Consider the following 12,917-nt stretch of genomic DNA (forward strand, 5'->3'; position numbering starts at 1 on the left):
GTGGATTATACTGCTTGGAGAAGGGGAAAGATGGGGCTCTGGGTAGTAGATCCTGATCGCGTGTCTGAACAGGGCCTTCTGCACATACCACCCTGCATCTGGGCAAAATCAACAGTTGCCCGCACACGTGCTTTCTCTGTGGTAGCCCCCACCTTATGCAATAGCCTGCCAGAAGAGGTCAGGAAATTCACACTCTCCTGGCTTTTCGTAAACTATGCAAGCCTGAATTATTCAGGAGGGCTTTCTACCCAGGTTATAGGGCTGGGTCATAAGAAATTGCTCAAAGAGATACCTTGGGAAGGGACAGGGAATGTAGACTAAGCTACTGGGTACTGTCCACTGATGTAGATACCCTCCTACTGGATACTGTGACGTTGCTAAAGATGTCATGTTAATTACTTATGTTTTAATTCAGAAAGTTTTCATCTACCATTGTAGGGAAAATGCTGGTTTATTTAGGCATGATGGGTTTGCCCAGTAATCACACCAAGACTGGAGATTTCTGAAGAGGAAATGCTTTTCATGAAATAAGGGGGAAAGAGTTTCAGCGAGTAAAAACACTCTGAGCAAAATAATTGAAGAAATAAGGTCTATAACAGGATACTCTATTCCAAAATCTCCTGAAGTAATCTTGTTAAATCTTTGAGAGAACCTGAGATCCCAACTGCAAGTTTAAATGTTATTTTCTCTCTCTTGGCACTGGCTAAAATGGCAATAGCCTCATCCTGGAAACAAAAAGCTATTCCTTCAGTGAAAAGTTGGAAATCTTGTATTTGGGATCATTTCATCATGCAGAAAATCACAGATCAATTGTCACAGAGGGAAAATCTGAATTATAAATCATTTTTTTTAGAGCAATGGCTCCCAATTCTGGATTATTTGACCAAAGAAGATAATTGGACAAATAATAAATCAAAACTAGACCTCTACTATTCTATGGCTTATCTCTAATTATGTAAAACTGTCTTTTGTATATATAGGATTTGAATTTCTTAAATACGGACTTAGAGATATTTAGTTATTGAGATGTGAAGTGGTTTAACAACTATTACTATCATTATTGTTATCATTATTATTTTTTTACTGTTTACAGTTCGATTGTTGTTATTACATGAAGTTGTTGAAAGATTCCTGTTATTGATTTCACAAGGTTGCATGTTGTAAAACTAATATAAAAACAAAATAAAAATATAATTAAAAAAAAACACTCTGAGCTCCTATAAAAGGAAGACCTTTTATAGCTCGCCCTTTCTGAGACAAAGCCTCTATTCTTGACGAAAACCCACCTCCTTCTGCTCTTCTGCTCAAATGGAACTTTCCTTCTCATCTCTCTAGCTCAAACTACCTCTTGTTTACAGCCACTGTCTCGGTTCAGCTATTCCAAGCACAGCTACATTTCAACTGCCTGCTTCGAATTGCATGCTAGGAGAAAAATGGCTGTGCTTTTGCTTATACCATAACCTACTGTACCTTCCATGGAGATAGATGAAGATGAGTAGCCGTGTTAGTCTGTCTGTAGCCGTGGAAAAGAGCAAGAGTCCAGTTGCACCTATAAGACTAACAAAATTTGTGGTAGGGTAGGAGCTTTCGTGAGCCACAGCTCACTTTTTCAGATACAGTCTATAAGAGGTTAGTCTTATAGGTGCTACTGTACTCTTGCTCTTTTCCACTGCTACTGTACCTGTATTCATTCAATGCCCTAAGGATTATATTGTATTTTTGCTCTATACGCGTTCTAGCTATTGATTATATCATGGTCACTTGCAGTATGGAATCCGTCTTGGATCTCAGTGAGAAAAGTGAACAACAACAACATACTTGCCAGCCCCTGGGGATTCTGCCCTGGAGAAGGCTGGTACTTACCTGCATGCTGGAGTTCAAACAGCCAGGCAGGTCTTCCTTAATGCAGCCCGGTGTACCAGCAACTCCCTGATGGCCTGCTTCAGTGTGGGAGAATGTGTTTCCACCTTTTCTTTGTCTTCTGGCTCAGCCTGAATGCTCGAACAGACTGTGTGTGTTCTTTTTATTCATGTATTAAACTTTTATGTTTTGGATGCTCTGAGTCTGATATCTGGAAACATACCACACCTATTTGGGCTTGCTATCTGAAGTGCGATCACAGGCAGGGACATTGGGTAGTTTGGTGTAGTGGTTAAGAGCAGCAGGACTCTAATCCGGAGAGCCAGGTTTGATTCCCCACTCCTCCGCTTGAAGCCAACTGGGTGACCTTGGGTCAGTCACAGCTCTCTCAGAGCTCTCTCGGCCCCACTCACCTCACAGGGTGTTTGTTGTTGTGGTGATAATAATGACATACTTTGTAAACCGCTCTGAGTGGGCGTTAAGTCGTCTTGAATAAATCGAATGTGATTATTGTCATTATAGATCGCCCCCACGCTAGCTTGAAGGAACTATAGAGATGCACAAGTAGGTAAAACAACCCGGGGATGGAGTGCTAGACATGTGACTCGGTTCAGCAAGAGATATTTTCAGAGTTGCTGGGGCAGCGGGAGTTAACCAGTTTGTTGTTAATAAAAACAGGGAGTGAGGGTAAGGGGCATAGTCACTGAGTGGTGACTCGGAAGGGCCATGAAGTTTTCCAGTGGCCCAGGGATCAACCAAAGGAACAGGGAGGGCTTATGAACCTGTCCATTCACACTTGGCACTGGCCAAATATCCGTGGGGACAGCATTCCACAGTTGAGGTGCCACCACTGAAAAGGTCCCACCTCAAGTGATCTCCCACCTAATAGTGGCCCAGGAAGCCAGGCATCTGATTGTAGTTAATTGGGCAGGTTCCAAATATTCTGGTTCTGGACCATGTACAGCTTGCAAAACCATAGCTGGCACTTTGAAGAGAGCCCAGAAGCTGATTCTTAGCTACTGTAACTGTATTGTTTCATTTCTGCCAAAGAGTGATTTCGCCACTATGGTGAAGCTTCCAAACTGTCCCCAAAGCAGGGCCCTCTGCGGATACTACACTGGAGTTGGGCAAAATCAATAGCTGCCCACACACGTGCTTTCTCTGTGGTAGCCCCCACCCTACAGAATGGCCCGCCTGAGGTGGTCAGGAAAGACCCTATTCTCCTGACTTTCTGCAAACTATGCAAGACTGAAATATTCAGGAGGACTTTCTGTTCAGATTATAGGGCTGTGTTGTAAGAACCAGCTCAGAGAGATGCCTAGGTAGAGACGGGGGCTAAACGCTACGCTATACGGTACTGCCTGCTGATGTAGATATGCACCTACTTGCGAGTTTCCACGCTGCTCAACGTGCCATGGAAATTGGCATGAAAGAGATTTCATCTTGTTGCTCAGCTTTATGCTTGTTTAAAAATTTTGTGCTACCACTCCCTATTGTATCTGTTTCCCTGAATTTCCTAACTGTTGTTCGTTATTGTACTTAGTAGAAAAGAGCAAGAGTCCAGTAGCACCTATAAGACTAACAACATTTGTGACAAGGTTTGTGAGTCACAGCAAGCTGTGTCCAGTAGCTTATAGGTGCTACTGGGCTCTTGCTCTTTTCTATTGCTACAGACAGACTAACATGGCTACCCATCTTGATTCACTTAGTGAACGTCCTAGCTGTCGATTATACAACACAATATTGTATATTCTCAATTATATAATACAATATTATATATTTTATTTCCACTCGCACTGTTGAAATCTGCCTCAGATCTCAGTGAGAAAGGCGGACTATGTTCTGGGTTGACTAATGTCAGTCCTAGAATTGCTCATGCTCTGTTTCAGCATTTCTTCAATTTGTATTGGATTTTTGCCAATGTTATGTCTTTGTAAACTTGCATTTTTTTAACCTTATGGCATTGTTTATTGAAATGTCCTTGATATTGACTGTGCTAATTTCACATTATGTAGTCCACCTCGAGTCTCAGTGAGAAATGACAAATAAAATAAATAAATCTTAAATAATTTAAAAATAAATGAAAATAAAAAGCAGACCTGCAAAAAGCACATTTCAGTAATTTAGCTTGGATGTGGTTAGAGCATGGATGACAGAGGTCAAATCCTGGAAGCTGGAAACAAGATGCTGGTCTTGACATCTCATTCTGCCTAGGCCAGCAGGAACTGTTTTACGGCTTTTAAGGCAGCTGAAGTGGACCTTTCCGGCTCAGGCCAGGATTTGAAAAGACATCTCCACTAGAGGTCCCTTTAACACGCACAATTTCCTTTTCTTTATTTATTTTCAGTTCAGTTTAGATATTTTAGCACCCCAGTTAGCCCCGTTTGGCCTGAACTCGTCAGGGCTTTGGAGATAAGCAGGGTTGGCCAAGGTCAAGATTTTGATGGGAAACAGCCAAGGAAGATGGAAGTTGGTTGTTGTGGGTTTTGTAGTTCCTGGCATTTCGCCAGCAGCTGTGGCTGGCATCTTCAGAGGTGTAGCACCAAAAGACAGAGATCTCTCAGTGTCACTCAGTGGTGTCACTGAGAGATCTCTGTCTTTTGGTGCTACACCTCTGAAGATGCCAGCCACAGCTGCTGGCGAAACGTCAGGAACTACAATGCCAAGACCACGGCAATACAGCCCGGAAAATCCACCACAACCATCGTTCTCTGGCCGTGAAAGCCTTCGACAATACAAGATGGAAGTTGTTAGGTGGGAGAAAACAATGGCAAGCCACCTCTGCTCATCTCATGTCTGAAACGCCTTGTGGATGGGTTTGCCATGAGTCAGTTGTGGCTTACTGGAACATTCTTCTTCTTCTTCTTCAGACATCCCCCCCTTTCTTTCCTAAAAGCTTAAAGCTTCTTCAAAGGGGAACCTGAAAGCCACAAAACAATGCCACCGGAGAGGCGGTCAAGAGATGCCCGGGATGAGGTATTTTTTGCTGACATCAAAATATTTCATGCTATTTGCTTTCTGCTTATACCTGCCGGTTTTATTATTTTATTTTTAGATGTTATTTGTCTTTTTCAGTGTTTACAGCTTTTTAAAAAAAACCTGTTGCATTTGGATTTTGATGGAAGCCATTCTGAGAAACTAAGCAGACCGAGGTGTGCGAATGCTTGAAAGAACTAAGTAGTATTAAAATGATTGGATGTCATTCACGAAAGCAACAGTTCAATCCATTCTCTGCAATAAACATACGAATAGTGAAACCGCAATCCTAAAATGGTAGCGAAGGAAATCTAGAAAGAGAATGAATCTAGAAAATGACATTGCATGTCAACTGGGCCAGTGGAATCAACTGGAACAGAGAGCCAATCAGCTATGAGAACTGGGGGGGGGGGAGAATGTTTTCATTTGTTGCCAAGCGATTCTCTTTGGGGAAAGAGTTACAAAGAGAAGACCCCTTGCAAGGTTTTTTTTCTGGGAAAAGAGGTGGCGGAACTCTCAAGAGGGAAATGAGAAAGAAACACACAGTTCTTTTAAATAATATTATTTTCACACACTATTGCCAAGTATTTTCAAGAGGTGCTGTAACTCTGTTCCATTGCGTTCCCGCTGAAAAAAAGCCCTGACCCCTAGCATCTTCTCACCAGAGGTTGCGGGAATACAAAAAAAGGGCTTCTCAACAAATTTTTAACTGATAGAGTGGCATACATAAATATCCTGGTCTCAGATGTTTACGGGAGGTTTAGTGAGGACTGATACCTTGAACTGTGCCAGAAAAGAACAGGTATCCTGCAGTTTTTTTTAAAAAAGTGCCTTGTATACCAACCAAAAATAATGGCTTTGGAATTGACAGCGATTGAAGCTTCCAAACAGTCTTTGAGGGGTGGCCCCATATATAGCCCATTGCATCAGGTCAATTTGGCGATGATCAGACAAATTTCTCTCTGTGTCATATTCTTGAATTTTTTTATTACAAATTGGCATTGCTGTGGCAGGTGAGATCCTGAAATTTCACCCGTGTAATTATACCCTTTTCTTTCCTTTTTGCAAAACCCAGAGCTAATGAGATTGTTCCTTGCTGTAGGCTGGTTGGTTATTTTTAAAAAAACAAAATGCAGGATGCAGTTTTTTGAGTTATGCAGATCTCTTTGTCAGGCCATCTATTCTGATAAAAACCTCGCCACCAGTTTCCCAGGATTTGTACTTCTCAGTTGGTTTTTCAAGGCTGTTTTTAGCTTCTCTGTTGCTTTTTTTGCTCAATCACAAGGGAAAGGGAAGGAGAGAAATCACAAAAGTAAAAACTGCTTAAAGCAAGCAATCATTGGATTGCATCCCCTGGCATCAGTGGGTCATCTGCCTCGTCTGCCCCTTCAGAATATGTGGTTTATCAAACCTTGGCGGGGCCCCTTTTGGTGGCTTGGAGGTACCCTTTATGAGACAGGAAGTGGCTATGCAAGGAAATCAGTGGCAGAGAAAGGAAAGTCACAGAGAGATATGGGGACCGCTTGCATACAAACAAGAGTACAAAAGAGTCTTGAGGCTGTAATTGGTCTGCTACTCCCTCTGTCTGCCATTAAACACACCTTTCTCATTTTTTGGTCCTAGAAACAGCTCTGAAGAATCAAAATAACTTCTGAGCATGTACAAAAATGCTGCTCAGTCTCCTGCGTGGACTCATGGAGCATTCGTGCACACTTGAGGTTAAGAAGCAAGGCTTCCTTCTGGGGCAGAGGGCAGGGCTGCCACGCTGGTTAATTTTAGAAATTAACCACTGCCTGCATCTCCCTTGTCAGCAACCTTCTGCAGCACAGAACAACACCTGAGCTGAACAAGGGCCTGAGGTTTACATACCTGCAGATCCTAAAAGGAGCTTTGGCACCTGTAAAATGGACACCCTCATGACCAAGAGATACACTGGGCCCGAGTGTGTTCTTTGGTGCTTTGCCTGGTGATGTCCCCGGGGCCAACACTAAGGCCTAAGGAAATGACCCTGAAAGAAGCTCTGAGCCAGACATTTTGTCTCTCCTTCCGGGAGGCTGTCAGGCTGCTGCTGCTGCTCGGTGGGCCCCAGGTGTCACCTTGGCCCTTCCCACTGAACATGTGTGCCCTGCTCATATCCTTCTGCTGCCCACTCTCTCCCGGGTCCAAGCCAGCTGGATCCCACTAGTCTGTGTGCCCTGCAGCAGGGGGCAGCTTCCGTCGCAGGGTCTTGGGGCTGCCTAGGCTGGGGGTGGGGGGTCTTAAGGGCTGCCGCATTAGTGGTCAGCTGGAGTTCACCCCACCAGGAACCACTTCTCCCCTATCAGTGAGCAAGCACTACTGCGGGATGTCCAAAGAGGAGAGGATGCTTCAGGGTCTCCAACACGGGCCTCTGTTTTCATCTTTCCAGGGACTTCCAGGCAATAACAACAACAACTCAAGATCTAAGATTTTGTACCCCTCTTTGTTCTGATGATGATGATGATGATGATGATAATGATAATAATAATAAAAAAAAATAACAAAGATCTAAGATTTGAAGTTCAGCATCTCCCGGAGAAACATACAATGGTTATTCGTGATAGGAGCACTCGGTGGGAATCCCAAAGGACTAACTAAACACTGAGGCGATATCGACACAGGCAGGGCCGATTCCAGACGACTAACCTGAAGGTGCTGCATGCCTCCATGTTCCAGATCGTGACGGGGAAAACGCGAAATATCGCGTTTTCTCGCGTGAGTTTGGCATGACGTCGCACCAAACTCGCGCAAGAAAACGTGATATTTCGTGTTTTCCCCGTTGCGATCCGGAACATGGCGGCATGCAGCGCCTTCAGGTTAGTCGTCTGGAATCAGCCCAGGATAACACAACTGGCCAGTCACAAACAGCCGCCCTCCTTGGAACTTGCCACATACTAAGGTGATGCCGTACCGGTTCCTGGATTCTTGGATAAAATACAAGTCCACAGAGGACCAAAAATTCCAGCCCAAACACCTGGTGGACTGTGATAATGTCAAACAACAACAGTAATAGCATAAAACTATTGCTATCTTCAGCCCAGACAACTGGTGGACTGTGGAAAACAACCACAACCACAATAGATAGGATAACAGCCGGTCAGTTGCTGCACTACGTGGAATATACCACATGCTTAGGTGATACCTCCCTGACTCCTGGATTCTTGGATAAGATGCGATTCTGCGGGGGGGGGGGGGGGCGGCAAAAACTCCAGTTCAAACATCCGGTGGACTGCGGATAATAATAACAAAAATGTATGTCATTTATAGTCCACCTTTCTCACTGAGAATAATAATAACAACTTAATAATGACTTAATAGTAACAATAATTTAATAATAATAATTTATTTAGGTCATTTATAGTCTGCCTTTCTCACTGAAGTGAGAATATCTGAAGAAGTGAAGCTGTGGCTCAGGAAAACTCATACCCCGCTACTAATTTTGTTAAGTCTTATAGGTGCTACTGGACTCTTGCTCTTTTCCACTGCTACAGACAGACTAAACACAGTTACCCATCTTGATCGTTCTGAGTCTCAATAATAATAATAATAATAATAATAATAATAATAATAATAATAATAATAAACGACAGAACTAGTGGTAACACTAGTAATGATAATAATCGCTGCAGCAGCTGTTGTGTTCCAAAGTCGCATCAGTCCGAAAGGTCTCCGCCCGCAGCAGCTTACAATCACTTGTGGGGAGGGGGGCGGCGGAGGGGCCCCTCCGGCTTTCCTGGGGGCGCCGCGCCGGCTGCCAGAGGGGAGGGACGGAGGGAGGGACCCAGGCGTCCGGCGGGGAGGAGGGCGGGAGGCGGCGGGCCGGCCCAGCCCGGCCCAGCCCAGCGCGGCGCAGCCGGTGCCTGCGGGAGGGAGCGAGGAGGAAGCGGCGCGGGGCGGGGGGCGGGCGGGGGAGCCGAGGCTGCGCAGCCTCCCTCGCTCGCTGGCTCCGCCGCCCAGGCGGGCATGTGCCGGCTCCTGCCGCAGCTGCCATGGCCCAAGCCGGAGGGGAGGTCGCCCGGGAGCTGCAAGGTACCTGCCGGGGCTGGGCTGGGCGGGGAGGGAGGCCGCCGGGGGGAGCCGCCGCCGCCCTCGCCCCGGACCAGCCTCCTGCCCTCGCCGGGGGACGGCCTGGGGCGCCCCTCCCCGACCGGAGCCCCCTTCACCCCCCACGGCACCCCGCCTCTCCCCCCACCTTCCGCCTCCCTTTCCTGCTCTCCCCCCTCCAGGCAAATGGGCCCCTCCTACGAGAAGGACCCCCCCAATTCCCAGAGAAGGGGTGGCTTCTGCCCCAGCCCCCCCTGTCGCGCTCCTCCGCCCGCGCGAGGCGTCGTCTTGGACCCCCCCCCCCCGGAGGGATGCCCCCCACTTTCTCGCCCCCGGTCTAGCAGCCCCTGCCTGCCATGGCCAGCCAGGACCAGGCGCTGGGCTCCCCCCTCCCTCCCAGATGCCAGCGGGATAGCGGAATGCCCGAACCCCGTTCCCGAGAGCATCCACACATTCAAAATGCCATTCCGAGGGGGTGGTCTCTGCCCCCTCCCCCCATCTCTCCAACACCCCAGCCCCAAATGAGGGGACAGAGTCATGTTTGCCCCTCCAACCCAGCACGCCAGTGCCTTGTTCTTTCTACCCACCCCCCACCCCCTTCCAGGGATGTATCTCCTCTGCCCCACACGCTGGTCTTCGCCACCTGCAACTGGGCACCTTCCTGGTTTTCCCTTTTGCCTGATCTCTAAGGATGTCCTCCAACCCCCCATCACAACCCCTCCCTCCCTCCCTCCCAGGGAAATTGTGTGCATCCTCCAACCCCCCCACCCCAGCTACAAGTGTTGGACTCTCTGTACCCCCCCTTTCTCCCCCCTTCCCACCCCAGGAATATGGGCCTGGACCGCTCCCTCCATCTCTGTCCATGGTCCTTAACCCCCCTCCATCGCCCACCCCCCTCTCTGTCCTCTGCCCTTCATCTCCTAATGGTCCCCTGAGAAAAGATAGGGAGACTTGGGAAGGGGGAGGTGGAGCAGGGAGGTGCCTGAGCCGGGGAAAGGCCAGGGCTCCTGGGTTTGGAGTGCGGGGTGTGGGGTGGCCAAGGTGGCCTGGTGCTTGGGAGAGGGGGCTCGGGGCACCAGGATGGCGGGGGTTTCCTGCCTGCGGCTCTGGTTGTGGAAGGCTGTTTATCTGCCAGGACTCCACCTTGTGCTGCCCGGTGGATTATTGCTGAAGGCGGCTTGCTGGGTAATGGGTTGTCTTCAGAGGCTGTGGATGGGGTGGTGTGTGTGTGCGTGTGTGTGCGTGTGTGAGAGCGTTGGATGCCGGTGTGCTCCCCCCCCCATGACTTCCCACCGTCCTCATTCTTCACCTCGCTACCTGGATGCTTCTTTTCCTATAGGCTGCAAGGAGTGGTTGTAGGGGAAAGAAGAGGAGGTATGGACACAATCGGGAGTGTGTGCGTGGGGGGAAGGGATAGCCTTGTGCAGAGGAGAAACACACCCGTAAAGCATCTCCTAAGGAGATGCGCAGACAGGCAGAGTTCATGCAGATGGTATTCAGGAATGTCTCCTGGCCCTCGGCGCACTGCAAAAGCGCATGCAAAGTTTAAGTCGGGTTTGCCTGCATCTTCTCTCTAGCTCTGTCTGCCCGTCTGTCCCTATTTCATCTATGGGAAGGGCTCAAAGCAAACCCCCCCCCCCCATGCACGTGGCAGGGCCCTCGACAAGCACTCTCCCCAGCCACCTTGGGCCTGTGTGGCAGCCCAAAAGCCATGCCTCCCTTTGATTTCTTTTCAGATCCAGCGGGCCACTTTCTCTCTCCCTGTCTCCCTCCCTCCACCAAGATTTTTAGCAAAAAACGCAAACCTCTTCTCACTCACACACTCCACTCGGCCTGTTCCTTTATTGTGTACCAAGTAAAGATTATCTTTGACAACAGCTATACAGTCATTTATAGGGGGGGAAATAGCCTCTCAGTTGTCCAGGTGACACGGTGAAAAGCAGCGAGCCCACTTGGGCACGCCATTCTCTTATGGAAGACCTCCTCTCTATCATACCCAGGATTGCACAAAGATGCGCATACCACAGCCACCTTGCACAACCTTCAGTGCTGTGGACTTTGTTCCATCTTACAGGTGGTGGCACAATCTCTTTAGTGAATAAAGGCTACTTGGGAGCTAATTTGGGGATGTAGAGAAGCTGAGGCTTAATCCTACCTGAAGGCCAAGCTTCCTAAAGTTAAGAGGTGTGAGGATTTCTTTGTGCTGTGGGAAAGGTACTCTGTTCGTGCTCAGAGGCATCTTCCACCTTGGTAGTGCTACACGGAGTCCAACAGGGCATGCTAAAGTAATTCTCTCCTGCCAAGGGTTAGTGCATTCATAAAACAAGAAGGAAGCCTACAAGCTCCGACACCTTTGGCACTCGTGCGGAATGTGCCGGCTGAATGTCACACTTCCTCCCGGGGGCTCTCACGCATACGCACTCGAGATAGTAAATAAAAAGGATGGCGACTCAGCTTGAAAGAGGTGGGCGCAAGCGGGGATATGTAGATTTGTCTGCTTTTGAACAGCTCCACTCATTCTGCCTCTGGCTGGAAATTTCCACTTCTCAAAAATAAGATAAGTTGATGGTGTGGACTGTACAACTACAGATGCCGTTTCTTGCCCTTCTCCACACAGGCAACCTCGGCGGTGGGGGGGGGGAGATTACCCCGGTGGCGTTCTTCCCTGTTCCATTCCTTATTGTGCTAGTTTTCTGCTTGCAGGGAGGTGAGATTATTTGTGTGTTTTTTAAAACAGAGGGAGCATTACAAAACATAGTTCCACACCCACAGGATGAAGTGGTACAATCCGTCCATTGCTAAAGGACTCTACCACTTCTGTCTGTCTCACATATAGACCCAAGTCTTCAAGGGAGTTGTGGAAGGTGCAGCCCTAAAATGACTGAGGTAGTTACAGCACCTTTCCTGTGAGTAAAAACTAGAGCCTGGAGTGGGGGTGAGGTTTAGAAGATTAGGAGCTGTGCGTGTGCCTGTGAGAGGCCAGAGAAAACACCCCATGCGGCTGAATGGTGTGACTCCCTAAGGAAGCATTCCTTCATGCAGCATTTGTGAAAGAATGCTTCCTTCCAGCTTATAAAGTGAAGTGGCTCAGTATGGTGGTAGCTCAGTGGCTTGGGACAGCTTGTGGGGGCTACCCAGGGCAGCCAAGAGGGAGGCATGCAAATCGCCAGCTTGTGGGGGCTACCCAGGGCAGCCAAGAGGGAGGCATGCAAATCGCCAGCCACCGGGGAGGGGCTCATTCCAGCCTGCTGTGCTTGGGAGGTCCCAGGTGGGGAGCGGGTCAGGTCGTAGGGGCACAGCACGGGCGGAGATGAATGGATGCTTCAATATGGTCCAGCAGGGCGGAGAGCCTTCCCAGTTGAGTTCTTGTTTACTTCCTTTAAACACGTATTCCTCATACAGCACATCAATGAAAGAGACAATATTGGGAAGAGGGAAGGGGGGGGAGAGAGAGGATATGCGGCGTTGGGGAGGGGAGAGATCAGGCAATAGTGCAAGCAGAGGAAACCCAGGAGAAGTGATGGGTATTTGGAAAGAGGAGGACAAATGTAGGGGTGACGAAGCAGGCAAGAGGATCTCTTGAACCGGACTGGATTAAGTTGGTGGAAGGAATGTGCAAGTTTCAGAGAGTTACAACAGAATTCTAAACATGTGTTACTCAAAAGCTTGCATCAGTCTCTCTCTCGATTTGATAAAAGCCTGTCAGCTTGGGGCCAGCACAACCATCTTCATCCTGTGAACTGCTGGGGGAGAAAAAGGAGAGGAAGAAGACCTGGCGGAAGCCAAAGGGAGGGAGTGGAAGACACAGATAACCTCTCTGTTGTCTTCTTGTTGGGTGCTGTTCAGTCCACGGTTTTGAAACTCATTCATCGTGTATACCTCTTGGGGTGAGTCTCTGCATGTCCCATGGAGCTTACTCTTGTGTAAGCATTCATAGGATTGCTACGTTAAGTCTACTGAGAGCAGGCCTGAGCAACAGTGATTCAACAGGTTGATCGCCCCCGTACCACGGCTTGGAG

General features: G+C 48.2%; 1 protein-coding gene across 1 annotated transcript in view; it reads left to right on the forward strand.

The window, feature by feature from the left end:
* The first annotated feature begins 8,828 nt into the window (after positions 1–8,828).
* Positions 8,829–12,917, forward strand: part of CARMIL3 (capping protein regulator and myosin 1 linker 3) — a 58,632-nt gene continuing 54,543 nt past the window's right edge. The window contains exon 1 of the mRNA XM_054994609.1: positions 8,829–8,883. Coding sequence (XP_054850584.1) covers positions 8,844–8,883 — 40 coding nt within the window. The 5' untranslated portion in view covers positions 8,829–8,843. The remainder of the gene's footprint in view (positions 8,884–12,917) is intronic.

Source organism: Eublepharis macularius, chromosome 12 (assembly GCF_028583425.1).
Source record: "Eublepharis macularius isolate TG4126 chromosome 12, MPM_Emac_v1.0, whole genome shotgun sequence".
Taxonomy (NCBI): Eukaryota; Metazoa; Chordata; class Lepidosauria; order Squamata; family Eublepharidae; genus Eublepharis; species Eublepharis macularius.